This window comes from Zonotrichia leucophrys, chromosome 4A (assembly GCF_028769735.1).
Source record: "Zonotrichia leucophrys gambelii isolate GWCS_2022_RI chromosome 4A, RI_Zleu_2.0, whole genome shotgun sequence".
Classification (NCBI taxonomy): Eukaryota; Metazoa; Chordata; class Aves; order Passeriformes; family Passerellidae; genus Zonotrichia; species Zonotrichia leucophrys.
In genome coordinates, this window is record NC_088174.1 from 4739898 (window position 1) to 4767425 (window position 27528).

General features: G+C 52.7%; 2 protein-coding genes and 1 long non-coding RNA gene across 10 annotated transcripts in view; 1 reads left to right on the forward strand and 2 right to left on the reverse strand.

Moving 5' to 3' along the window:
* Positions 1–2191, reverse strand: part of DLG3 (discs large MAGUK scaffold protein 3) — a 77034-nt gene extending 74843 nt beyond the window's left edge. For all 3 annotated transcript variants that reach the window (XM_064713202.1, XM_064713201.1, XM_064713200.1), the window contains exon 1: positions 1357–2191. In XM_064713202.1, the coding sequence (XP_064569272.1) occupies positions 1357–2191 (835 nt within the window). The remainder of the gene's footprint in view (positions 1–1356) is intronic.
* Positions 1833–21128, reverse strand: GDPD2 (glycerophosphodiester phosphodiesterase domain containing 2). Of its 6 annotated transcripts, none has more exons than XM_064713217.1 (16): positions 19449–19537; positions 10521–10669; positions 9362–9465; positions 9196–9289; positions 8595–8654; positions 8157–8255; positions 7703–7796; positions 7151–7296; positions 6588–6670; positions 5928–6078; positions 5186–5401; positions 4211–4362; positions 3735–3882; positions 3436–3518; positions 2980–3008; positions 1833–2676 (listed from the first exon to the last, which is right to left on the reverse strand). In XM_064713217.1, exons 2-16 carry the CDS (start codon positions 10632–10634, stop codon positions 2624–2626), a joined length of 1626 nt encoding a protein of 541 aa, XP_064569287.1. In that variant the 5' UTR covers positions 10635–10669; positions 19449–19537; the 3' UTR covers positions 1833–2623. The 6 variants fall into 6 exon arrangements, with proteins under 6 accessions (XP_064569287.1, XP_064569285.1, XP_064569286.1 ...); XM_064713215.1 differs by lacking the exon at positions 19449–19537 and adding an exon at positions 13092–13293 and having other exon boundaries at positions 2910–3008; XM_064713216.1 differs by lacking the exon at positions 19449–19537 and adding an exon at positions 13092–13291.
* Positions 19588–21255, forward strand: LOC135447949 (uncharacterized). The gene is made up of 3 exons (XR_010440352.1): positions 19588–19683; positions 20300–20388; positions 21117–21255. It is a non-coding gene; the product is annotated as an uncharacterized LOC135447949 (long non-coding RNA).
* The last annotated feature ends 6273 nt before the right edge of the window (positions 21256–27528 follow it).

Sequence of the window (27528 nt, forward strand, 5' to 3'; positions counted from 1 at the left end):
CAGTGCAGCCTCGACCTCAGATGTGACCCATGTCTCAGGCAGGTGGTGAGCTCCTGTGGACCTTCAGACCATCCCTGCCCCATCAGTTGATGTTTCCCTTTGTCACCCAGGCAGACTGCAGACAAAGAGTGTCTGTGTGGGAAGGCAGGGAAGCTGTCCCGCCACTGCTGGAAACTCATCTTTTAAACCAGGAACTCATGCAGAAAGGATGACCCTGCTCATCACAGGGCTCTCGAGAATTCAGGTCATCAGACAAGGGGGCCTGTGTCTGCTCGGGTACGTGCCACCTGGTGTCCCAGCTCATCCAGCCTTCCAGCTTCTCCTCGACTGAAAGGGAAAGGGGGTCCTCGTGCCTGTGCCACCAGCCCACACTGACTCATCATGGGAGCAGAACAGGGAAAGGAGTCTGGGGAAGCGTGAACAGCTTTGACTTAGAGCTGGGCTCCAGACTTGCTCCAGGAAAAGTAGGGACTCCCCTGAGCTTTATGGCAATCCTAACCCCGTGCTATTACTTAGAGCTTCCTTTTCTGCAAGATTAAACAGTGGCTTCAGACACTGCCCAGCACACCATAAGCAAGGCTGAGATGTCACTGCCTGGTCATTCCTGACCTTATCAGCAGAACTAAAGAAGCTCATGGAGAGCTGGGGCCACCACACCAGGATACAAAGATTGTGAACCTGGTGTAAACTTCCCACCACAGCCCAGGCTGTGCAGCAAGAGTGGCAGGCACCGCGCTGACCCCTGTGCTGCTGGCAACCCGTGCAGGGTGACAGCTGTAGCAGGACACTGCTAGCCACCCATAGCGGGTGACAGCCACCTGCAGCAGGGCACTGCTGGCCACCCGTACCGGGTGACAGCCAGCTACAGCAGGGCACTGCTGCCTCCCCATCTGGGCAAGTGCTGTGCACCCAGCGTGACAGGGAGACCACAGGACCCTTCCTACAGCTCCCATTTCTTGGTGTCCAGAGCCCATCTCCACGTGCCTCAAGGCGCATGCAAGTCCCACGTACAGGAAGCCCCTTCTGGCAGAGCCCAAACCCCCATGGCCGCTCTCCTTCCTCCCCGCAGCACGCAAGGGATCTGCAAGCAGAGCATCCCACGGCCACCCACTCTGAGCCACGGCAGCACAACGTGTCCACAGCCCGAGCAGGGCGTGGAGCGAGAGCGCCCAGTCCTGGGGTGTCAACCCCAGGCTCGCACGGCCGCCCGTGGAGGGGAGCGAGGGCGGGAGGTGCCCGGCAGGACGCGGAGCAGCGGGCGCGGTCCCAGCGCGGGTCCCGGCGGGGCAGACACTTGTTGAGCGCGGGGCCGCGGTGCCCGGCGCGGCGGGCAGGGCCGGGCAGGGCGCTCCTTACCTTCCCGGCGGATCATCGCTCCGCCGTGGCCGACGGCCGCTCCGCTCCGTGCCAGCCCGCGAGCGGCCGAGCCGCCGCCCGCCCCGCCCTGCCCCGCCCCGCCCGGGCCGGCCGGAGCCGCCCCCCAACCGCGGGCACCGCCTCCGGGAGCGCCCCGCCACCGGCGCTCCGAGCTCCGGGCACCGCCTCCGGGAGCGCCCTGCCACCCCCACCGCCGCTCCGAGCCCGCCGGGCCGCGGCCAGGCTCGGCCTGCGCCCCGGGAGCCGCGCCCCGCCCGGCCTCCCCTCGCTGCCCGCTGCCGAGGGCCCGGCCGGTTCCCCGCGCCGGCGGTGCGTGGCACGGAGCGCCGCGGAGCGAACCCGCCCCGGGCCGGTACCGTCCGGGCTGCGCCGGCTCCTTCTCCGGGCCGGCAGCGCCGCCGGCAGGGGAAGGCGCGGAAGGGAGGACGCAGGCGTGCCCGCCGCACCCCTTCGGGCTCTGTCTGCCGCTCCTCTGCTTTATTGACATAAATAGACAGCAACAAGTGAAACTGACACGGTACCCTCTCCCTGTTCGAGGCCCTGCTGCAACGGGACCGATGCCGAGTCCCAGCGCTCCCTCTGCTGCCTTGGAGCAGCAGCAGGAGCGTGAGCGCGGTCCTGCCAGCCCCTGACACCCACAACACTCAGACCTGCTCCTTCTCTTTCCCGAACAACAGGCATGAACTGCTGCACGGAGTGCCAGGACCCTGTCCCGTGAAGATGAAGCCAGCAGCAGTAGGGACGGGATTTGTGTCCAGGATGGGAGGGTGAAGAGCTTGGCTTTCCCTTTGTCTTTTGAAAAGCCACTCCACATCCTCCTTCCTGAAATTCCTCAAGCCATGGGACAGGGCAGCCCCCAGGGGAACAGCCCTTAAACCAGGTGTCCCATCCCTGGCTGCAGAGGTGCTGACAACAGGCAGAGACAGCCCTTCCCCTGCACCAAACAGCCACCCAAATCCCCGCTCCTGTCCAAACAATAAGGGAGAGGTCTCAGCTCCAGCACTGCTGGATAAATATTCTGCCCCTAGGCCACCCCTGCAAAGCTTTAGTTCCTCGCTGCCAGTGGGCAATGAGAACTCAGTTCCAAGTCTTTTCAGCTGAGGGCAGCTGTGCACCATGAAAGGAGCCAGGAAGGCCACGGTGGAAGGGAGGCTCGGAGGAAAGGAGCCTCGAAGCTGGCCTGAGGAGCGCTCCTGCCTGAGCCGTGCAGGGCTCTGGCTGCCCTTCCCCACAGCTGACACAGACGTCACTCTTGCATCAGGCTGTTGATCTTTGTGAGCAGCACATCCGTCTCAGACTCTGAGGAGACAGAGAAAAGCATTTATTCTGGGCAGCCACCATCCCGCAGCGACAGGCGGAGCAGCCTGAAAAGCAGGTTTGAGGATATTCGGGAAATGTGGGATTCCCTAGTGCTGTCCCACAGTGCTGCTTGTTAAGGGCAGGACAGGAGGAACTCCCTGGGCCGGGATTCCCTTCCCTCCCCCAGCCATCCCAAACCACTCCGTCACGTTTGGCTGGGGAAAGCTGCCTGCCTGTCAGGGAGAGTCCCAGAGGCAGAGCTCGGCTCCAGGGGAGGGAAGCTCCCGTTCCGTGCGCACTCACCCGCTGGCCGTCTCCTGCGGGAACATTTCCTAGGAGATGGAACAGGATCCATGTTAGCATGCAAGTCTGGTCCCACCGTGCCCTCCCCCGAGCTGCCAGCTGGAGGCTCCGCAGTCCCCGAGGGAGCTGCTCTCAGTGCCTGCAGCACTGAGGAAAAGGACAGGAGCAGGAGCCCCAGCCTCAGCCCACTGAGCCCTGGGGTGCACAGTGGGTTAACAAGTGTGAACTAAAGCATCCAGCAGCTTGAGGCAGGGCCAGGGCACTTTTAGCTGCAGCATGGAGATGAAAGTTGCCCCCACACGCTTCTGTCTTAATTAGCCAGACAGGAGAGCACCACCCCAGGATCTGAGTCCAGAGAGGGGTGGCAGCAGGTTTGGGTCTGCACCAGCCACCCAGGGCACACTACAGCCTCCCCCAACAAAGCTGCCTCGGGAGAGGGAAAGGGATCAAACCTACTTCATCAGGACGAAGGCCCAGATGATGATAAGTAAGGAAACACAGTCCACAACGATCCAGATCATGAAGTATGTGCTGCTGGGCTGCAAGGCAACGAGACAAGCCATTGAACACCATCTAGGGGTGGTGTGCTGTGGCACAGCCCTGCCTGCTGTGCCACCAGTCCCTTCTACAGGGTCACATGCTCCCATGCCAGTACAGCAGTGAGCAAAAGTCACCCTCCAGGCAACTGCACAGGACCCACAAGTGTCTGGGACACAGGGCTGTGGGGCAGGGTGAAGGATTCAGGGGTCGCTTACCAGCAGCCAGATGGGGTGTTCCATCTCCTTTAGCACCTGGCAGGCGTTGGTGGTGACAGAGCTCACCCCTGAGCACCACAGCACGGAGAAGAGCCAGGGCTGGTTCACCACGTACAGGTTGACAGAGATGTTGTCCTGGCGGTACTGCCTGTGTGGGGACAGCCGTGGTCAGAGTAGCAGGCAGCAGGGTGCCACCACACTCTGCACAGCCAGAGGGGGCTGTACATTTGGGATATGATCCAGCATTTGCAGCCACATGGAGCAACTGTGTGGAGATCCAGATTTGCTGGCAGGGCAGAGCACTGCAGCCAGCTCCATCCTCTGCACCAGCCCTGCCTGAGAGGGACACTTGTTCACAAGGCACACTCCCAGCTCTTCCCAGAAGCACACCAGTACTCAGCACCTCACCTCTGTTGGCCCCTGGGACAGTCCCCAGACCCCCACAGCTCCCAGGTACTTGGACAAAGCGTTCTCACCTGATCTCCTCAGAGGTCATGTCCTGGTAGGGCAGATTGACGTGCAGCACTGGCTCCTTCTCATTCTCGACCCTCTTCCGGCCATAGACGTGCTGGACACCTGGGGCCTGCTGTTTGACATCTTCCCTGAAGCCATCTGGAAGCCAGAGGACCTAGGAAACAGCCAGAGAGCACGTGCAGAGGAGAGGTGCTCCAGAGAGTTTGTTCTCTTCCAATATTTCCTCACAGGTCCAGGCTCACATGGCCTGCTTAGACAGCTGCTTCCTGCCCCATCTCCACCTCAGCTCTGCCATGAGGATCTCAGCCAGGACAGCCTCCTAAGAGCTTGCCCCAGCCAAGAAATAAGCACAGGTCCCACTGAAGGGAGAAAGCAGTTCCAGCCAAGGAAATCTGCAACAGTTAAGTCCTTTCTGGGTCTTTGAATGGCTCAAGAAGTGAATCCATTTCTCCCCAGCTCTGCATCAAGAATGCACCTCGGATCACCACTATAGTACAAGTCTTTTCTCTGTCCCCTCCTGATCTGCATTCCCAAAAGACCAAGCAACGTGATTTGAGTGCTGATTTGTCCCCAGAGGGCAGCACATATCCTGTGCTGCAACGGTTGGAGGAAGCATAAAGGGAGCACAGGAGGGTGCAGCAGGAGTCCCAGAGCTGCAGGGAGAGGTGTGGTGGAGTGTGGGGAGGTGAAAGCCTAGCATTGTACTCCTCTTCGTGCTGGCAGTGTTGGTCTCCTCCCTGGCCTGAGTCATTGTTTACACACCAGGGTGGCCAGTGCTGGGAAACCAAAGTATTTGGAGGGGTCTGAAGCTGTAGGCATTAAACCCTAATTATTGGTAACTTCTCCCACACGTGGGCAGGGCTGCCCAGCAGGGATCACAAACGGGGTGTATGGGGTGTCAGGGAGGGTCAGTGTGGCTGGCAGGGCCCCTCCCACCGCGGCAGGGCCTGGCACGGGTGGGGTGGTGATCAGCTCACCTGCTGCAGAGGGATGCCTGACTGTAAAATCACTTCCAGGGTGACATTGACAAAGTTCTGGTAGTCACTGTGGTTCTCAGGCCGAAGGTCAAACATGATGGAGAGGTTGCTGTGCTTGGCTGCCTCTAGAGCCTGTTCCAGGGACGGGATCCTCTGTTCAGCTGCCTCCTGGCGATCATCAGGAGAAAGATTCTGCACAGTGGGGAATGGCTTCCGCTGCAAGGGTGAGAGGGGGCAGTCACCACAGGCAGACCACCTGCCGGCTTCCACATCCCAAACTGGTGCCTGGGGGACTCTGTTTCCTACACTGGCCTCTCCATGTGCTCTCCAGTGCAGACAGGCACAGGGAACCTCCCCATCCATGGGCACCTGTACCCTTCTCCCCACTAACAACAGAATTCAAGCAGCCCCAGCACCTGTGGGCATTCAAAGCTGCTCAGCAGTAGTTAGTCACCTTTTGGGAAGAGCCTGGCCACAGCTGCCTTCAAGCCCAGGCAGGCTGTGCAGCTCAGAGCAAATGTGAGACATCCCCTCTGAAAGCAGCCTCCTCCATGACTCAGCTGAGGAGTCAGAACAAACCCCAGCTTGGGGCATAACTGCACCCAAGGGATTTGTGCATGTTTCTGCACCTTGTCCAGGTGCCTGCTAGGACCAGGAAAGGTTCTGGAGCCCCAGGGCAGGGGTAATGCTTCACCCAAGAATGTACCCATTCCTCACCAGCCACCCTAAGGACATTCCTGACCTCCAGAAACCAGCTGCCAGCATTCAGCTGCTGGAGGTCTGTCCAGTTGAAGGCAGTGCTGTTGAGGGCAGCCCTCTCAGGGAACACAGCCTGCACGTTGGTGGTCCTGGTGAGCTCCTCGTCGTGCATGAGGAATGGGACCCCGTCAGCACTGGCAAAGGAGCACAGAGGAAAGCCATGTGTTGTAAGCTGTTTGTCTCCTATCCCTGCCCTGGCATTTCTACCCCCTCCCAGCCACCTGCCACAGTAACCCCCACCCTTATTCTACTTGTGGCCCTTTACACAAAAGTCTGCACCTAGAGACCAAGCCACCAACCCAGCAGTTCCTTGTTCTTTGAAACAGCTGTCCCAATTACAGGATTGCATGAGATGAACTGGAGCCAGGGTCTGTTTCCCAAGCAGTACCCCTCCCCTGATGGAGCCTCCCTCCCCAGAAGGCAATCTGCATGGGGAGGACAGAAACCCAGTACCTCTCCCAGATCATTGGGACACCAAGCTGGATCTGTCCCATACTGGGAAGGTGGGAGTGGCAGAGCCCTTTGAACAGAGCTGCCTGCAAATGCAGGCTGTAGCAGTCCTCCAGGCGTCTTCCAGAATGCCCCCTGTGGGAGGTGACATCCCAGGACACACAGCCCCCTTCCTCCCTCTGAGCCCCTTTACCTCACCATGACGTCTGTCTCAAAGACTTGCACATCACAGTCCACTGCCTTGTGCAGTGACATGAGGGTGTTCTCAGGGGCCAGCTGGAAAAAGGAACAGTGTTAGTGCAGGGAGCATGGGCAGGATGGGCCAGGGGCAGGCACTCATCCTGCCTGGATGCACCCAGCAGCTTGGCTGGGCTCTAGGGCAGCCACAATGAGCCTGGGGTGACCTGGGCATGGTGGAGGTGGAAAAGGACTGGGGGTAGACAGGCAGAGCCTGCCTCATCCCTGCTCCCCAGCCCACACTACACAGCCACACTTTCTGCTGGGACTTGCATGCTCCTGCTCCAGCAGTGCTCAGGCAGCAGCTCTGTCCTGCAGCGGCTGCATCCCCTCCTCACCCCGTGTTCATCCAAACTCCAAGCCTGGCTGCTGGGGGGATACCACTGTTCTGGGCTGGCCAGAGCTTGTCCAGGCTGTGGCCACCAGGATCTGTGCCCCACAGCTAGGGACAGCCTGGCTTTTCCTAGTGGAGCAGCCTGCCCATCCACCCTGACCTCTGCCAGGGTGCTGGTCACTCACCATGGGTGCTCCTCGATGGCCAACTAGGGCTGGCTTGGGGGGCAGCTGGTTCTCCTCCATGATGCAAGGGGAGGTGATTCCCAGGGGAGCCAGGTAGAGTGCAATCATTGCTGCACAGTACACAAGCAGCACAAACACCCTGAGACCTGCAGGCACAGACAGAAGTTATGAGGTACAGAGGAAGTATTTTGCAGGTCACTAGGAATAAGCCAAGGCTGCTTCACCTGGCATTAACCTGTCATTGCCTTAGGTCAAACATTGCACCCTCATCCTCAGGAACACTGTGGATTTATTCCTGGCCCTTGCCCAACTCAGCACTTCTGCAGCACTCTGCCACCTGCAGCCCTCCTTCAGCTGCAAAGCAGGGAGGGCTGAAGCTGCAACAAGGGCTGCTCATGAGAAACCACCAAGAGCAGGCATTACTGCCACCCTGGAGACCTGTTCCCACTACTGCACTGCTCCCTGAGCACCACTCTGCCACCAGTGCTGCCCAGCTGGCTGGCAGTACCCAGGGCACAGCCAAGGGGACAATTGAGAGCTCAGAGGGGTTACCTGTGCTGCGGGTGCGGTAGATGAAGCTGGCCAGGGGCCAGGCAAGGAGCGTCATTCCCCCCACAGCTCCGATGTGCAGGAAGGGACCTGTTGCCTGGGGAGGCAAAAAAACACAGGGTGTCAGCCAGCACCAGTGCCTGTCCCCAAAATACACATGTCCCAATGCCAGGGATCTGCCCCTGCAGCCAGTACTGGTGGAAGACCCACAGTGCTGGGAGGGAGGGACAGGCTCCTGGGGTACAGAACACACTCCCTGCTCTTGCCCAGCCACCATTCATCAGTCTGCTGGCAGCTGCTCCAGACTGCAGGGGCAGAAGGGAATGCAGTCAAGGGCAGGGAATTCACCCCCAGTGCACTCAGCTGTTCTGGGGGCCTCAGTCAGCACCCTTGAGCTCAAGGCCACAGGTCAGGCTCTGGGTACAGCAGGGGAGTTCCTGCTATGGAGGTGACTCACCTGCAGGGAGATCCATGCACTTTTCCACTCCTCTGCCCATTTTATTCCCAGCCCTGTGAAGGCTGCAGCCACCACCAGGGCAGTCAGGATCAGCAGGACCTGTGGGACACGCACAGGGCAGTTAGGGCAGCACACAGCATCTTGCAGGCCAGGTAGAATCCTCCTCATCCCTTCCTTATGAACCCCTCCCAGGCCTGATCACCATTTCCCCATCTGGGTTGCAGCTGAGCTCTGTGCTCCATGCTCTGAGCACTGGGAATATTCCCATCCCAGAGACATGTGGCTGAGGAACTGACAGCTGCAGCCCCGTCAGCAGGGACACACAGCCACTGCGTGTGGTCACAGCAGCCATGCACAGCCCCAGCAGGCTGGTCCAGCTTCTGAAGGTGCAAAGGCAGCCAGGGCAGCCACCATCTCCCTGCACCTCCAGTGCCTCACCTTGTGCACCCAGTGTAGCTTCAAGGGCTGGCCACAGAGCTGCAGGCACAGAGCGAGGACCTGCAAGGGCAAGGAGCTGTCAGACTGGGCTGTGCCCACACCTCAGCCCTCACAGGGCACAAGGACTCAGCCAAGGAAGCTCGGACTCCCTGCACAGGCAGGGGCTCTGCCCGTGCTCAGACTGACCCGGCCCCAGATGCTGCAGCTCCTCCCAGCTCAGGGCTGTGCCCAGCACAGCCCCATTCCCCTGGTTCAGGGCAGCCTGTGCCCAGCACAGCCCCATTCCCCCAGCTCAGCACAGCCCCATTCTTTAGCTCAGGGCAGCCCCATTCCCCTGGCTCAGGGCAGCCTGTGCTCAGCACAGCCCCATTCCCCTGGCTCAGGGCAGCCTGTGCCCAGCACAGCCCCATTCCCCTGGCTCAGTGCAGCCTGTGGCCAGCACAGCCCCATTCCCCTGGCTCAGGGCAGCCTGTGGCCAGCACAGCCCCATTCCCCCAGCTCAGGGCAGCCTGTGCCCAGCACAGCCCCATTCCCCCATTTCAGTGCAGCCTGTGCCCAGCACAGCCCCATTCCCCAGCCCAGCAGGGTCAGGAGGGCTCACCAGCAGCACAGATGAGTAGCTGATCAGCACAGCTGTAGCTATGAGCAGCACCAGGGACCAGTCTAGCCACAGCTTCTTCTGCCTGAAGATGAATCTGCCAGCAAAGGGGAAGGTCAGAGGGGCAGGGGTGACGTGGGGAACAAGGCTCTGTGTAGATCCTACTCACTCGTTGAAGTTGTGGAAATCATTGAGGATGATGATAGCGAAGTAGAGCCACACCAGGGTGAAGAGGAAGACGCAGAAGAGGAAAAGGAACCAGCTGCAGTCATACTGAAAGCCAGAGATGAGAGTTATACATGTACCCTCAGGGCTCCTAGCCCCCAGGCTGTGCTGAGACACCTGGGAATCACCCAGCCAGCAGCAGGGAGCACAGGGGGTCACAGCAGCAATGGCCCAGGGGTCAGGCACTGAGCTGTGCCATGGAGAGGGACCAGAGCTACCCTGGCTGGCTCTTTTGGCTGCACCCACACTACAGAAAGATGGATCAGCATGTCCTACAACAAACAAAATCTGCCTTGGCCAGGGTGGGGACGATGGCCCCTGTGACAAGACTGCCTCCTTTCCCATGCAGCACTCCATGAAACAGGCTGGGACTTTGGACACAAGAAGGGGAGGGGAGCCATGTTCCATTCCCTTCTAGCTGCACGACCTGTGAGCTGGGCAGAGAGCAGTGCGGGGCCTCAGAACTGCGCTTGTAGCAGTGACTCTGCAGGCTGTGTCCAGCTGCACTGCCCACAGCCACAGGTGCCACGTGTGTGCGGGAGGTGAGGGGTGCCACAGGTGCCAGAGGGACACCCAGCAACCCGGACTTATTTGTACATTCCAGGCAAGACAGGGCAAGCCGCAGCAGAACCACACCCATGGGAGTCGGAGACCTCAGAGGATCCCAGGGCCACGCCACTCCCAGGTTACAAATTGCTGGGGACACCCTCCCGGTGGGGCCACACCCAGCCCAGGAGCTGTGTCTCCCACGTGCCTGGCCAGGTGCCCCGGGACCTGCTTGCCAGCCCAGCCCCAGGGCTCTGCTCTGCCCCAGGCACGTGCAAGCCCCACTGCTAAGGCTGCTCTACCCCTCTTGTCACCCAGCAGGAGCACAGCTCACCCTCCCTGCTCCAGGCCAGGGCAGTTCCTGGACAGTGAGGGTGCCAGGTACTACCCCAGCTTTCCGGGGGCTGGGCCCTGGGAAGCAGGAGCAGCAGCAAGAGGTCAGCAGCTCAGTGTCTGGGCTGAGCACCCCAGCCAGAGCCCTTCCCCACCCCAGCCAGCACTCTGAGACTCCCACAAAGGGGCTGGCAAGCCCCATCTCAGCATCACTCAGGTATCACCTTGGTGGTTCTCAAGCCCTTCCTCTTCTCCTTCTTGGCAGTGATCCACTGGCAGCTGTAGGGGCAGAGCAGGCACGTGGCACAGGTGGAGCAGCAGCCAGGGGGGTCTGCCATAGCAGCAGACTGTGCCAGAGCCAAGGTCAGGTGTCCTGTGGGGGATACACAGTGTGTTGGCACAGAGCTCCCAGCACACTGTCCCCACCCCGTGGGGATGCAGCACTGAGGCATTTTGTGTCCAGGTACCCTGGCAGGTGGCCCAGAGTGCTGGGACACAGTGGGGCTGCTGGTTGTGTCCCCAGACAAGGCATGGTGCCAGGGGAAGCAGCAGCTCAGGTGCAGCCCAACCTGTTCAGCAGGCTGTGCTGGGACCCTTCACTCAACAAGCTGGAACAAGCCTGGAGCTGGCAGGGAGCAGGGCTTGGGCTCAGCACTGCCTGGGAGCCAGGACCACAGTGCAGGCTCCAGGGGCAAGCAGCCTAGCCAGCCAGCGTGACAGCACCACTGCACCCAGGCTTTCCCACCTGCAAGGACTGTCCAGTGACATGCCATGGCCTGGGAAGTTCCTGTTCTGATCCCTAAGTGCAGGTCCTTGTAGCTGCAGCACCATCCTGGCAGCATCTGAGCTCAACCTGCACACCAAGGAATCCCCAGTGTGGCTGGAGGAGCTGCAGCTGAGCAGGCACTGGGTGGCTTTGGTCCAAGTGCTTGTGGGGAACCCATTTCTACAGTCACAGAGATCCAGGCTGAGGGCAGGGCCACCACTGAGTTCCCAAGGCTGGCAAGGGAACAGAGCCAGGATGCTTTGCTGTGATCCCCAGATTCCTGGTGCTTGGCTGGAAGAAGCAGGGAGCCCAAAACAAGATCTTCCTCAATCCATCCAGAGAAATCCCATCTTTGCTATTGCTTGTGCTGCTGTGGAGCTGCTCCTCCTTACCCCAACCTCCCCAACAGGCCAGGCTCACTGTGCAACACTATCACCCTGCACATTAAGCCTGGCTCTCATTTCATTGTGACCACTGAGCCAGGCATGAGAGCCAGCTGACCACATCCTCCCAGCCACATCCTCTCCAGTGCTGGAGTGCCTCTCAGAGCTGTGTCCCATTCCAGGCTGGGCTGTGCAGAGAGGGAGCAGAGCTAGCCCAGCTCCCCCCTGGGCCAGCCAGCCAGACCAGAGCTCTGCCATGCCCAGCCTGGTCTGCCCCTGGAACAGGGCAGCAGCCCTGCCCATCACCTTGCTCCTAAATACCACCCCATGGGGGGCTCCAGGGTGCAGAGCCTGCCCCAGCACCCACACAGAGCACAGGGTCACACACAGGCAGGCAGCACCCCAAGAGCAGGACCCCATCCCTGGCCAGGCAGCTTCTGCAGGCTGGGGAGTCTGGGGGCTGCCATCAGCAGGTCCAGCCAGCCAAGGCACAGAGGATGATGAGCAGCAAAACCGAGCCCCACATCTGCTGCCTCCTCCACCTTCCAGGCACCAGACCAGCAGCTGTGACCTGCTCAGTGATGGCACTGAGGGAGTCAGCCTTAACACAAGGGATGCCGTGGGTCATACTCCTGCTGTCACCAGAAGCAGAGTCACCACTTCCACCAGTGGGCTCAGCCTGCCTTCCCTTGGAGTCACCCTGTCCCCTGTCACTGCTCACATGGGCAGGGCACTGGTGTCAGCAGCTGCTGGCAGGCTCCCACGCAGGGTACATAGTACAGGAGGAGTGGTTGTGGGCACCAGCTGCAGCTCAGCTGCTCCAAGGGAATGCTGCTGCCAAGATTGGAGCTTGGCAGAGAGTGGCACAGGACTGGTCACAAATCTGCCCCAGTGGTGATGTTGGGAGGGTTTGGAGGGGGAATGCCACCCTGTTCTCCAGCTCAGAGTGCAACTGCAGCAGCAGCAGCATCAGTGGTTATGGCAGGGCACACATCCCAGACAGAGCAGGGATAGGCACACAACAGACCCTGCTCAGCTTCTGCTCTGGCTCCAGTGGGAGAGCAGCAGTGGGAGCTGGGGCTCCATCATGGCTGGAAGGACCTTCCTTCAACTCCCACCAAACAAACCCCGTGGCACACACAGCCCTTGTGTGCGAGGCACAGGGAATCTGAAGGGCTGACAAACCCATTGCCACAGTCACCGACACGGCACTGAGTGCTGGTAGCCTCACAAGCACCTCTGTGCTGGCACAGGACAACCTGGTGGCGATACGCAGATCAACATCCCCTTGTCCTGGAGGAGCCAGCTGAGCCAGCCCAGGCTGTGTGCCATCGGGCAGATCAGTGGGAGCTGGTGCCTAACCCTGGGCTCCCTTTCCTCCTAGGACGGAGGACAGAACACGGGCTCAGCACGGGGCACAGGGTGACCCCAAAACAGCGACAGCAGCACAGCCTGGCCCAGATCCCCCACTCTCAGTCTCATACCCGGGCAGCCAGTCGTGGGCTCCCCGTTTCTGCTCTTCAGAGCGTGGGAACAACACGGGCACCCCTCTTCCTTCCCCCTCACCTTCCCGGGACCATCACCCCCTCCCCGTGCCGCCTGCCAGCCCAGGGCAGCACGCCCAGGGCCGGGGCAGCCCCAAGTACCTGCTCCCCGCGGATGTCGCGCTGCCGCAGCCGGGCCAGGTGAGCGCGGGGCTGGGCTCTGCCGGGCCCATGCGTGCCAGCACTCGGCTCCGCTGCTGCGCTCACACCCTGCAGGGTGTGCCCGGCCCGGCAGGTCCGCACAGGCCGGCAGAGGCGGGCAGACTGCGAGCGGAGCCGTGAGGAGCGGGGGGCCGGGCTGGGGTCAGGGCGGGCCCCGAGCAGAGGGGGAAGGGGCCCCGGGGCCGTCACGCGTCGCGGCGCGGAGGAGTTTGCAGGCAGGCCACGTCCAGGCAGAGCCGGGCTCCAGGGAGAGCTCCCGGGAGATGGAGGCAGAGCTTCGTGCATCGCCGCGCCTTTGAGACAGGGGCTGCGGGAGCCCCTCGGACAAAAGGGGACTTTTCTCTTCCCGGCAGAGGAAGCCTGAACAGACACAGCCCAGGTCACCGCGGCTGGCCCGGCGGACACACCGGGGCATGCTTTGAAGGCAGAAGCACAGAAGTAAAAGTGCTTTTCTTGCCTTGAGCCGAGAGAAACGCTTCCGAATGAGTGCATCTGAACTTTGCTAAAGCAGCAGATGAAAAGAGGCTCCAGACAGGCCTGATGCCAGCTGAAGATGGATGGGCTGATGCCTTCCATCTTCCCCCTCCCTCCCTGTGGCACAGCATAGCTGTGTCTCCCCCACCCTCTGCTCCAGCTCTCTGCTCCTGGTGAGCCAGGACGCACGATGGGCACACTCTGCGTCACTGAATTGATCCGTCACTGCCTGTGATCTCAGGGGACCCCTCTGATCTTCTGCCACTTGCAGAGGACCTGAGAAAGCTGATTTACAGGGAGGTGATGGCATTCTGCAGTGACATAGCAACTGCCAATTTAGGCAGAAGCCTCAGTGCTCAGCCCTCAGCTGATCCTGTCCCACACTACTGTTAACAGCTCCAGCACAACTCCTTGGGCAGCTCCATGGAATGTGCTGATTAAGGCCTTATCAGTGGTGGGTCTGGGGCACCGCAGGAGGGCTTGTGTAGGAACACCCATTGCTCTGCACCCAAAGGATTAAGCTGAAAGCATTGCAGTGGCCAGGAATATCCCCCAGACAAGCCAGCAGCCCTGCACACACAGATTTTGTCAGATGTGAGCAGTTTGGCAGTGAGGTTCACCTCCTGCATCCATGTGTTCTGCTGACTCTGACACAGATCAGCCACACTGCTACACGAAGAGCAAAGCTGTGGGCATGAGCTGTCCCAGCAGACCTGTGCCCCAGGAAAGTCCCTGGGATGCAGACAGCCCATTTTATGGGGTAGAAGGTTGACTGTCAGGGATTGGATTGCAGGTTTTGAGGACATGAATTAGTGAGCAATGAAGTGAGGTCAAGGATCACTCAAGCCAAGAAACACCTTAGGCAGCATTAGGGGAAAACCAAGAGTGAATAACGAGACCAAGGGAGTACTGGAGGAGGGGAGGTTGATGCAGAGCTCCGGGAGATCAAAAAGTTGTGGATTTTAGTGGAGTGAAGCAAAGTTTATGGAAGAGGCACCACGGGCAGACAGAGCAGCGGGACAGGCGGGGGCGTCCGCGTGACCGTGTCAGGAGGGAGCGCGTTTCTCGGGGGAGCCGAGCCGCTCCCACCCAGGGCTGCCGAAGGAGCCCTGGGGGAGCCGGGCGCGCCTGCAGCGCCGCCGGTGCCCACACGAGGGCGGCAGCGCGGCCCGTCCCGCCGGGCATGGGGCTGAGGGGACGGGAGCGGCGATGGGGCCGAGCGGAGCCGTGTCCTGATCCCCCACGGGACGCAGCCCTGCTGGGCCCGGGCAGCGGCCTCGCAGCGCTGCCTGTGAGGGCCGGGAGCCATGCTGGCCACTGCCGGAGCCGCGCGGGCACTGCCGCTGCCTGGCCGCCAGACGGCGACCTCGGCCCGCGCTGCTGCTGCGGGAGTGCCTGAGGATCGGCCTGTGCAAAAGGGCAGACCGGAGCCGGGGCTGTGACCCAAAGGACAGGGCTGTGACCCAAAGGATAGGGCTGAGCCCAGGAGTGTGACCCAAAGGACAGGGCTGATCCCAGGGATACCATGCAAAGGACAGGGCTGAACCGGGGGTGTGATCCTATGGATAGAACTGAGTTTATGGGTGTGACCCAAAGGACAGGGCTGAGCCCACAGGTGTGACCCAAAGGACAGGGCTGAGCCCAGGACAGAACTGTGCCCAGGGGTGTGACGGGTGTGACCCAAAGGACAAGGCCAAGCTTATGGGTGTGACCCAAAGGACAAGGCTGAGCCCAGGGATGCCACCCAAAGGACAGGGCTGAACCGGGGGTGTGATCCTATGGACAGAACTGAGTTTATGGGTGTGACCCAAAGGACAAGGCCAAGCTTATGGGTGTGACCATAAGGACAGGGTTGAGCCCAGGGATGCCACCCAAAGCACAGAGCCAAGCTCAGATTTGATACTCAGAGGACAGAGCTCAGCTCGGGGCCATGACACCAAACCCAGCAGACTAACATAAACACAGGCATCATCAACATCCCTGCCAGCTAAGACTGATCTCCAGGAGCCAAGTCGCAGATGAACAGTTAAAGCTAACAACCAGAGTGTATAATCAAGCTGGTTTAGCTCTACCTGTCTCACTACAAAGTCAGAGGCATCAGAATTAGTTGGGAAAAAGACAGAAAATTATGTTCCTGTCAACACAGTTGGATGAGCTCAGGTACAACATCAAGTGTTGTATTGATGTAAATAGAGTTTGTGTCCTGCCTTCACTTGAGAAAGTTCATCTGTGAGTGTTCTTTTAGATTATGGCAAACTGATAAAAACAGAGAGGAATGGTCTAAAGCAGAGAAAGTTATGTTGGTGTATTACAGTGTAGATGAAGTTATCATCTCCCTAGACTCTAAACTTGGTGGGTAGAACAGGTATTTTCAGTGACAGACTTAATAGGTTCCTGTTGGTCCATTGAACTTGTCACAAACTAGTTTTTTCAGGAATAAAAGGTAAACCATTATTTCAGTTACTTCTGTTTTTCGCTATACTGCACACAGCCTACAATAAATACTCCTTTTAAGATGGACTGTTTTAGGGAATGCGTTCCCTTCACATAATCTCCTATAGGACTCAGGACCAGGAATAAAAGGAGAACGCAACACAGGTTTGTGTAGCATTATTTCACACTCTTTCAGCTTGTAATAGACGACAAAACCTCAGCATTTCACCATTTCTCTGCTTTTAACACTTAAAAAGCCAGTGACACAGACTGTGCTTCCACCTCAGCCAGTAGCAGACCTACATAAACTGATAGACCAAAGCAATGATCTCCATCATTAATCTAAAGTCAATCTGCAGTAATATAGATTTTGCTGCATATTAAAACTGCCCTGCATAGGCACATTAAGAAATTAAATTGTTGGAAAGAACAAATCACACAAACTGCCTGCTTAAGGGGAGGGTGTATGATCGTGCTAGTAGTGTCAATTTTTTTTCAGAAAGGCCAGAAGCTTATAAAGAATTAAAGTCTGTGCTGAGCAAGCTTTGAATCAGATTTTTTTCCCCTCCAGAAGTGGGCTTAGTTAAGGAGCTCAGGAATGCAGATTGTGAGAGTGTTCTTCATCTTGAGGAAAAAAACCTCTGTGGATGACTGTACTTATTTCAGCTCTTATCACAGAGTTTGTATGATACAAGGCAGATCACTTGACCCAAACTTCTCATGGGTGGTCCTTACAGGTTTAATTTCCTGTGTGCTTGAAAACAGCATGGAGCAGATTTTCAGGAGTGCTAATCACTAACTGTTGTAATTGAGATGAGCGATAGGAGCCCTGAGGATCAAATGCTAAGGAGTGTTAAGAGTTCAAGCCACAGGGTAACAGCAGATCTCAGCTTGAGCACTGCACCAGTGCTGTGTTTAGCCCCATTGTTTTGGTAGGAATCCAACACCTCTCAAGGGTTTATGGAGATTTATTAAGGTAAACACAAGACCACAGCAGATCATAGAATGGCCTGAGTTGGAAGTGACCTTAAAGACCATCCAGTCCCAGCCCTCCTGCCAGGGGCAGGGACACCTTCAACCAGAGCAGGTTGCTCAGAGCCCTGCCTAACCTGACAAGTTCTTCCAGAGATGGGGCAGCCACAGCTTCTCTGGGCCACCTGCCAGTGCCTTGCCACCCTCACAGGGAAGAAATTCTTCCTGACATCTAATCTAAACCTGCTGTCTTCAGTCTGAAGCCATTCACCCTGGTCCAGGCACTCCAGGATCTTGTGAAAAGCCCCTCTCCATGTTTCTTGTGGGCTCCCTTCAGGCACTGGAAAGCCACAATAAAGTCACCCAGATGGCTTCTTTTCTCTAGGCTGAACAATCCCAGTTCTCTCAGCCTTTCCTCCTAGGAGAGGTGTTCCATCCTTTAATCAACTTGGTGGCCTCCTCTGGACTCGCTCCAGCAGCTCCATGTCCTTGCTGTGCTGGGGAGCCCAGAGCTGGAGGCAGCCCTGCAGGTGGGGTCTGGCCAGAGTGGAGCAGAGGGGCAGAATCCCCTCCCCTGACCTGCTGGTCCTGCTGCTGTTTGGGCAGCCCAGGACACTCCTGGCTTTCTGGGCTGAGAGTGCACATGGCTGGGTCCTGTCCAGCCTCTCATCCTTCTTGTCAGGATAAGCAACAGTTAAAACATTCAATAAATTTTACACTACTAAATATAATTCAGAAATAATTTTTAGGCAGCACCATGTCACATCTAAAGAGAAAAAAATAACTCAAACAGGCAACTCCCACTTTAATTAAAAGAAAAAAATCAGTTATCAGATTCTGATAGTTATGTCTTGTAACACATGCCATGCTTCATTCATGATTTCAAGGACCAAAATATTTGGTTTGGTTCACATGCAGCTTTTTTTTGGAACTTGAAACTAGTTTAGAATTTGAAGATGTTTATCGTTTGTCATTTCCTAATTGCCTTATTGCATACTTAACTGAAGTCACAGAATAACAAACTTGGCAAATCTTAAGTATTAAATTTAGGATGCAGCAGAAGGTATGCTCACAGGCTATACTCACATGCAATTTTGCATCTTAACTGCATATCTTTGTGTTTTGTGTAATCTATACAAAGGAAGTGAACTAATTTAATTATAGCACAAGTGTTTTTTCTGGTAAGTCCATTTCCTTTATATAGATAATTAACTTTACTGGAAGTTAAATTGTAGGCATAAATTACTGAATGTGGCAGCACTGATATTCTGTAGATCTGGTTTCACCTGCTCTGCATGGAAAAGCACTTGACTAGTGGTCTATGTTATTTTCTGATCAATATTTGTGGGTTTTTTTCCAGGAAAAAAATATAATATTTACTCTGTCAATAAAACAGCTTACGTGCCACTTAATGTCGTTGCTCTACTACAAAAACATTTGTAGTTAGGGTTTTTAATGCTTGCTTACTTACTTTTAAGACATACCATTATTTTTGCACTGGGATCAGCCTTTACTGTGGAGTGTTTGCTCCTGCCACACATCTAATTTCTGCTCAGAGTTATAGTTACTGTGGAACAGCATTTTCCCCCCTTTCAGCATGTAAAAGCAGCTGCAAGATCACTGCATTAGGTCATGCTGTGGAACACAAAATTGATTTGTTGCTTGAGCTGCCTTTCTCTCCTTATGGCTTCAGAAGCCTCCCATGAAGTCATTACCACTCACTGATGTTACTGTGAAGCCACAAACTTTGTTACAGCATTCGTGGGGTCCCAGCAGCTGTCTGACAGAATAAAACCCTGCAGCAGCATTTGTGTCAAAAATAAGCTGAAGTCCTTGACAAGGAGTTCAGTTCTCCAGCTATAAGGAGGACGTGTCAGGATACAGCCCAAGCTGCAGAATACCTTAGTTATTTACTTTGCATTAAAGTATTGCACAGACCCTGGCTGAGGTCAGTCCTTGCCCAAGGAGTGTCCCTTCAGATCCCCTGGGAGCCTTACCACTCATGGAATTCCATCCTGAAAATCCAGACACAGAGCACAAAGCCCTCTTGCACACTTATTTTACCATTGCTTGTTCTCAGCAAGCTCATTTGAGGGTGAGCAGCAGTTCTGTGAGTCACAATGTGCTGCAGTCATTAATACTCCCACTGTACTTGCCGTGCTACTGTGCTTTTCCTCCTAATACCCATAAGCTGTTGCTATTAGACAGCTTTGCAGAGCTATTAGAGCCTGTCCTGCAGCCTTTAGAAAAACAATTAATTATATAAAATGCTTCCATAAAAGCCGATTCCTTACACATGTAGCTACCTTCGGTGCTTTATAGTAACTACAAAAACAACTAAAACTGAAAAAAATCTCCAAAAACAAGCACAAAAAGAAGCCCTCTGATAAAGAAAAGGCCCAAAGCAGCTCCACTTACCAGGCAGAAGCAACTCCTTGTTTCACACTCTCTGCAGTATGGAAGCAACAGCTGTTTGCCATTGCCAAATTTATAGGAGCAGCCTCCAGAAGTGTGCTAAGGGTGGGTTTATATAAGGGCCCTGGCTAGGGAGTGGCCAGCAATGTGGTGGAGTTGTGGGGTTTGTATGTCCTTAGGTGGCTGGTGGTGTAGCTGTGTCATAGTGAAGTTAATGTGTGCTGTTGCTCAAAGAGAGGTAGCTCTTCTTTATAAAGCTAATATTTTAGGTCTAGAATACTTAGTTAAATGTTATTTATCCACTTTAAGTATAATTTCCTTGCTGGTTTTGTTTATGATTTATTGTCTTGTACCTCTTTAAGGTTGTTTCTAGCTGTAAGTATCTTTAGGTACAAGCTCTTCTGATTTGCTTAATATAGGTAAAGTATTACAGTTCTTAAAGAAGAGAGGCTTTAGTACTGTCTTGCATGTATTTTCCCACTTAACTGTTATAGATGCCTACTGTGAGTTTGTGTAATTGCTCTCTTTTAGTTACTACCCTGTGAATTTTCTTCTGACCCTTTAACTAGTGCAAAGGGTTTCTGCGGGGGATTTCTAGCTAGTGGTCTGCATTTGTATTATTTTTCTTTATATTTTCTCAGAGCTACTGTGTAATCAGTATCTCTGGGGCTTAGCTTTTGGCTGCCTGTGGTTTCCAATATGCAGTGTTTATAGTCAAAATACTTATTTTGAGGGCCAAAGGTGTCTGCTGAAGGGGCTTGTGCAGTTTTGTGGATAGCAATTTTCAAGTTTAACATTTTATGGTTTGTATCCTCTGAAAACTGCACTGCAAGAGATCCTTGGTGCTTTTTCAGGTGTAAAGGTTGACAGCATGGAGAGGCTTGGCATTGTGTGTGAGCTGTTCTGATGAGGAGTTGCCACCAGAAAATACAGAAGAAAGCTGGTTTGTTTTTTTTTTTTTGGTAGCTGGTTTGCTAGAATCCCACCAGCTTGTTCCTATAGAGTTTTAATTAATGATTTGAAATAATGGTATAATAATAATATCATGCTTCCAGATAGTTTTGCTTTTGAGTCAGTAAAAAAGTTTTGCTTTTGAGTCAGTCAAAAAAAATGTCTGCCTATTCAGATGTTATTAAGACCAGTTAAATAGTAACTTTAGAGGTAGTGTACTTAAAACAGCATAGCTCTTTAGTCCTTTTTTTTCCCCAGCTTCATTGTAATTCAAATTCATGCAGTTACAGCTTGTGCACTTAAAAAATGTGCCAACTGCTTTCCCTCACAATGTAGCTTGTGATAAAATACCCTTTTATACTTTTTTTCCAAGTTGTTTTTGGGTTTTGCTCCAAAACCCAAGGAAGTTTTTGATCCTGTGTCCAGAACATAATGTATTTTGCATTGGGAAATAAAACCAGACTTGTAGTTGTTTCCTGTGTTGCAGGATGCATGCATTAATACTCTCTGAGCACCTATAGGCATCCCTGTAGCGTTTTCTGGGTTAGGTGCTTACACAGAGATCTAAGGGCTGTTTCTGGAGCTTACCTTATCTGAAGAAGGTGCTTGAGTGCCCAGAATTTCTGTTCCCCTTCGGCTGAACTGGGCTTGCAAAGGTGTGATGGGTTTGGAATTGGTGAAGCTGATGCAGGGGGTGACCTCCCTTCTTGATCACTGCAGGGTGATGCTGAAATGGGAAGGTTTGTTGCCTGAAATCCTGAACTCCAGCACTGTGAGCAGAAGCAGCACACCTGGGAAAGAAGGTGCTACAGCAAGCCCTGAGAGGACCTTCAGTGGCTGAAATGGTTGTTGAGATGAAAAGTGCCCCTCATAAACTTGCAGCTGTCACTGAAGGTACCACCACAGCTTGTACCTCATTGCATTGGAGCTGTAGGAAATGTGCAGCTATGGCAGGAGGGTGATTGCTGCCTCAGGTACTTGCACTTGCTTGCCTTGTCAGGTGCCCTTACTGACAGATGGCTGTGAGGAGCTGAGAATATGCCTGGCTCAGCGTGGAGGGCTTGTCTTGGCACTTGGGCTGTTTTGTCACTGTCAGGCTTTGTTTGTGGCTTCTGCAGGGTTATACAGAAGTAGAGCAAGAACTTGAGACAGCCCTTACATATGAAGTCTGGCATGGAAGGAAGCAACATGCTGGTTGGCAAAACAAATTAAAAAATGGTAGGGAGAACATAGGGAATGCATTCAGGATGAATCTGAAACGAGCAGACCCCAACAGGGATGCAGCAGTGACTGAAGGTTTGCTGGGAGGTTTAATTGGTGATATCAGGAATAAAACTGCAAAGCTTAGATGGATGTTGTTGGGGACTTGTGACCACATGGAGCTGTGTGGCACTGGTGTGTAGGGGTGTTTGCCAAGGGTGTTTTAACTTCTCAGATCCAGGCTCTTGGCTAATGAACATAAATTCAGCAGTTCAGAAGGATTTACTTAAGTAATAATGTGTTTCACTACTTTGTGTGCATGGTGTAGGTGTTTTATATTATGTTAAATTCTGAATGAGCCTCCCTGGGTGTTAGTCACTTGGTTAACAGAGCTAGGTTATGTGACCATTAATATTTCTGTGAATATTCTAATTACTTTTTTTTGAAGGTTTTTTTCTGTTGTGTGAAATCTGGATAAGTGTTGTGTTTTCTGTTTCTGTAAAACACATGACAAAACAAACACTCCCACCAAATGCCGAAACACAAACACAGAAACCCCAAACTTACTCTAAATCTGTTGTGGCTTAAGCAGAGGTGGCAGGTATTTGCCTGACTGCAAATACTAAATTAGGTGATTTTTGTCACTTCAGGAATGTGGCTGTATTCACAGTGAAGCATTTGGAGTAGCTCCCTAAATGGCAGGGGACTGGTAACCCAGATGGTTCTTTCTGGCTCTTTAATTTCCTACCCCAATGTTGATGGAGTTCCAGGGCTGTCCTTTGCTGTTCCCTTTAGTTAAGTGCCTGCTTATCCCTTTTATAGACCATGGGGAATCCTTGAGCAGTGCAGGTGGGGTTGTTGAGAACAAAGGTGGGATTTTTTTGGTATAAGAGCACAGGCCATTCCTGCTTTTGCCAACCTGCGGTGGCACTGAATGCAATAAACTTCCCTTGCTGCCTCTTGAAGTGTGTGGTGTGGATCCTGTGTGCATCCCTTGTGCAGCAGGCATCTCACATCTGTCAGGTAGTTGTTTTTGACTTTTGTGAATGAAGCTCTGTGTGTGCTTTAAAACCAGGGCCCTAAAAATCCCTGACATCTGCCTCCTAAATTGTATTCTGAGTGTATAGGAAGGAACTCATCTGAGATTAAATGGAATGTGAAATGATGTTTAGCTGGGAAGAATATGGATTTACTGCTGGTGATCAGAACAGTTTCTGATAATAAATATAAAGCACTGTGTTGAGGAAACTTAAACAGATACTTAATGGTATTTCTATAATCAATGTGAAACATGCAAATGAGGTTGCCAGATGGCACAAGAGATACTCTCATAGATTCTAGCAAAATGAATAACACTTCTTGCAATGAAAGTCAACAATGAACGGAAATAATGCATTCTCTTACAGTAATAGGATATTCATGAACAAATAGTAGATTCCAGCCTAATCTGTCATGACCAGAGGGATGGGCCAGCATCTCAAGTATTGACAAAACTTTTTTTCTTGGATTATTTAATTTTTCAATTCATCATTAAGCAATAAAATCAATGACTCAAGCCCCTATTTGAAGAAAGTTGTAACCTGAGACCACTCTACTTGAATAGAAGCCCTCAAAACAAGCCTGAGTACAAAATTTCAGACATATGTAACTAGAAAGAAGTATAAGTAATCTTGGAAAGATGCCAGGGTCTTAAAAACCAGACTGAGATACTTATTCTGCATCAAAAGGCAGATCATAGTGATGGCTTTGAGAAAGCATTTGCTCTTAAGGATGAAATGAAGTTTTTCTTATCCAGAGCTCCTATACTTCAAGGAGCAGCATGCATTATTGCTTGTATTGTTACTTGATTGCACTTGCCTGGAAATTATGAGGATGAAGCCATTTAAAATCTTACTAAGCAGTATATTTGCTCATCTCAGTTTTTAATCTGTTAAGAAATGCAGTATTTAAAATAAAAATTGATCTTATATATAGTTAATTTTTTCCCACACAATCTGTGATAGGCTGGTGTAACTTTTTTTGAAAGAAATATGTCTGAGTAATTGCAGAGGTATTTGGTAGTTTTCTCACACAAGTTTCAAAGTGTTCCTTTACCTTCCTGTGCCATCCCTGTGTGTGGATGTGTTGTGCCACTGGAGCAGCAGGCTGGGCCTGGGGGGAGGCACTGCTAAACTCTGATATCTGTGTGCCTCAGCTGATGCTGCTGGAGAAACAAAAGGCTGAAACTGTTCTCCAAAATGCTGGAGTGGCCTTCATGCAGGAAAGAGAAGGCTCCTGGGGAAAAGGGTAAGAATGAGATGGGCTGGGGAGGCAGAGAAGGAGCTCTGAGCCAAACTCAGAGCCCAGGACAGCACTGGCTGCAGGCTTAGATGGATTCTTGTGCAGTCCGACTCCAGTTGATTGTGTGCTCCTGGGTGCTCTGAGCATTTGTGTGCAGCTTTGAGAGAGGCAATCTCTTTTGATTCATGGAGCATCATCACACTGGGGATCTAACTCTCATAATTCTTGAAAATAATCACCGTGCCTTAAGATTGAAGAGTTTCAATGAAAGGATCTCTGAACTGGAAATAGGTTTTGTGGTAGGGAGATATTGTGTTGAAGACCTGGCAATTTTTGCCTGAAGATCAGGCAATTTTTCTGTTCTGGAGTCTGGTGTCTTAAAGCCAATTCAGTGTGTGGTTCTTCCTGAGAGTTGGAGCAAGATGATCTTTAAGGTCTCCTATAACCCAGACCATTCTATGATAAAGAATTCAGGTGAGCTAAGCCTCAACCTGTAATTAAACAAGAGTGCAGGCAGTCTCTGGGGGCTACAGGGACCTGCCTGGGAGCACAAGCTACTGCTGGTGGCGTGTCCATATGGAGCTGCAGGGCCAGGGGGTGGCTTTTTGGGAAGAATGATAGTGGCAGGTGCAGCCAAGGGCCCTGCTGCAGTGGGCAGATGGTCGTGATTCACTTCAGCACTAGAAGTAACTGTTCAGGATGCAGGCATTATCTGGGATTTATGTGCCAATAAATGACCAAGCATCTGATCTTTGAATCTGCTTAAACACCTAAAGATCAGAGAAAATGCACTTAAGAACAGTGTGAATTTCTTAGTCACTGAAAGCAATGAGATCAGCACCTTTTGGTATCTTAGTCTGATCACTGGGCTCTGCTTCTCACACAGTACTGTGTTCCTTCCCCATGGTCACTCTTTTATCATGCCTCTTCTTGATTCTGTTCTCCTTGTCCGGTGATGTCATTATTTTTTTCCCCTCACAGCATTGATGCGAGCATGAGAATCCAGATGAGGCAGAACCAGGTGTCAGCTGAATGTTGCAGAGTGCCAGTGTAGCTGAGCGCTGCAGCGCTCTGCACGTGCTGAGCCCTGGGCAGTGTGCAGCCTCCTCTTCTGCATGTGCTGGGACAGGCACCTGTGCTGCTGCTGGGTACTCAGACACAGCAGGGGCTGCTGCTTCAGCAGGAGGAGCCCAGATCACTCAAAAACTGTGAGAGTATAAAAGCCAAGGGATTCCTCTGCTCAGGCTTCCTTCCTAGGAGCACCAGCTCGAGCGGGATTTGTGTTACTGTGCCATGAGCCGGTGGGGAATCCTGTGTGAGTGTGGGATGTGCAGGGACCCCACTGGGTCACTGGAGCTGCCACTGCCAAGGGGCTTCAGTCCCAGCACGGACAGTCTGGGCTGGTGCCACTGGGACCCCAGGAGTGGCACCTGAAAGGTCACACAGGAAAATTTCCCTAAAATCTGGGAAATGTGAGGACACAGGGCTGGGAATGGAAGCTGGCAGGTGTGCTGTCTTGAGGGTGGCTGAGTGTTCCTGTTTTGCTCCATTTCTCTCCTTAGCTGTCTCTTCCCTTGCCTGCTTCCTGTAGGAACAGCACATCCCCAGGAACAGGGCTTTGTACCTTGGCTGTTTGCCTTTGGGTGAGCAGAGGTCCTTAAGATCATTTATTGTTCCCTAAAGTGCAGATAACTGCCAGCACTGCTTTTATACTGAAAATACATCTGTTATGCAACAAGTATCATTGTTTTCTGTATAAATATGACAGTGTTGAGGTTAAGAATACCTCTCATGTCCATAAGTTCCCAGTATATTCCTTGAGCCTACAAAGTAGGCAAACCACCCATGTATGAGTTTTCCTGCAATGAGCTCCATTCCTGGAGCATGTGCTCTACCTGCTGCTCACAGAAGGATGTATGTGAATTATTAATGATATAAATTACTTTGCAACTAGCTGAGCTGAGCCATGAACCCAGGGCATTGGGGTGAAATCCACTGTGTGTTAATGTGATAGTGTAAAGATCAAAAGTACCTGCAATATCCTGGAGTTCATAAAGAGGCAGCAGCAGAAATGTAATAAAAAGTAAAAGGAGCAGGCCCTACTTGTTTCTCTCCTTGGACTTGCTGTCAGGTTTGTGATGAAGCACCAGGGTTGGAACTGTTTTGTCAGAGATATCAGGCCTGTCTGAGATCCCCACTGTTTTATTTTACTTTATTTTTGGTCTTTTACTTGATTTGCCTCTTAACCTTGTACATTACACCTGCCATTATGCACAGTTGCTAAACTGCTGTTCAATTTACCCCAAGTGCGAGATGTTTTATGTTGAAATTGTTCAGCTCAGCTCCTGTGTTGTTTCTTAGCTTTCATCAGGGCAAGTTGCTCTCTGGCTTGCAGTGGGGAGCCAGATTCAGAGCAGTATTGATGTGTTTTTCCCTGTTTGCAAGGCAGGGGAGACACAGCCAGGCATTTTAACCTCTCTTCTGTGAAGACATTGTAAAATATAAATAGACAATCTTCAAACACCACTGGTGAGTGTATCTTGGGAGTTTCTGAATGTATTATTCTTTCAGGAGTCTCTTGAGTAAATCGCTGAATAAATTGCATTCTTACACTGTGGTATTGGACTGTTGAATAAAACAACATAACTATGTGCTGCTTTGATATTTTTTATTAGTATTAGCAGGAGATTTGGGAGCATTTACTTATTTGTACTTTATTGTATGTTTGTGCTGCACCATGCTGTGCTAATTCAAAAATCCCAAAGTGAGTAAAAACATAATGTATTACTTTTTGCTAGAAGTGTCATTGCATTAGGCACTGGACTAATCCCACCTGAGATGCTGAGTGGCTCTGAGTCATGAAATTAAAATGGAAATTTCATGAAAGGTGCTGAATTTACAGAACTCGTTACAGTGTTTGCAGCCCATCATTTATAACCCAGCCTTTTTTTTTTCCTCTTGAAACATATGGATGACAAATGGAGAGGTTTTCTTCAGCTCTTCCAACAACCAGTGATTAAATTTACAGAACTCCTTTTACATTTCTCAGCTCTAGCTGATATAATAAAATATTTTATCACTGGCTGGGTGGTCCCCATGGTACTGAGCTGTATGACAGTTTTCAGCATCAGGCCAGCTGTTGTTTTTATTTCAGACTAAATCTTCCAAAGATGGGTAGCATGTAAAATTAACAGTTTCTTGCCAGGGAAGTTTGGAAAGTTGTGCAGGTTTTTGGTTTAGTCCTAGAGCAAATCTATAACTTGGAGTAGCTAGCCTGAGAACACAGTGATGGATTATAATTTTTGATCTTAGCTCTGCACTGAGAAGCCTGAAATGGTAGGGAATGTGCCTTCCCTGAAAGAGATGCTGCACTGGATGAGGAGGGATTTCAAGTGTGCATTTTATTTGTATTTGAATGTTGCTCTTCAGAGTTTGTTGTTACTGGGAAGCATCTTCTGGCAGTTCAAGATACTTCTCAGGATAAACAAATTCTGTCCTATTAATTTTTTTTTCCTCTAAATAAATTCTTGCTAATGAAAACCTTCCCCACCTCACTGTCACATGCAAGGATGGAGTTTCTGAAGTGAGTGTCTGAGGCTGGGAACAGAGGAGTGTGGCATGGCCTGGCGTGCAGCATGATGTGTTCTCATGC

Bases quoted from the DNA above. Each gene is read 5' to 3' on its own strand.
- GDPD2 (XM_064713214.1), bottom strand. From the start codon at position 10,634: ATGGCAGACCCCCCTGGCTGCTGCTCCACCTGTGCCACGTGCCTGCTC. The intron at 9,290-9,361 runs GTGAGTAGGATC...CTTTGCTGGCAG, and splicing joins GATTTCCACAACTTCAACGA to ATTCATCTTCAGGCAGAAGA. The intron at 6,671-7,150 runs GTGAGTGACCAG...TCCTTTTTCCAG, and splicing joins GCCATCGAGGAGCACCCATG to CTGGCCCCTGAGAACACCCT.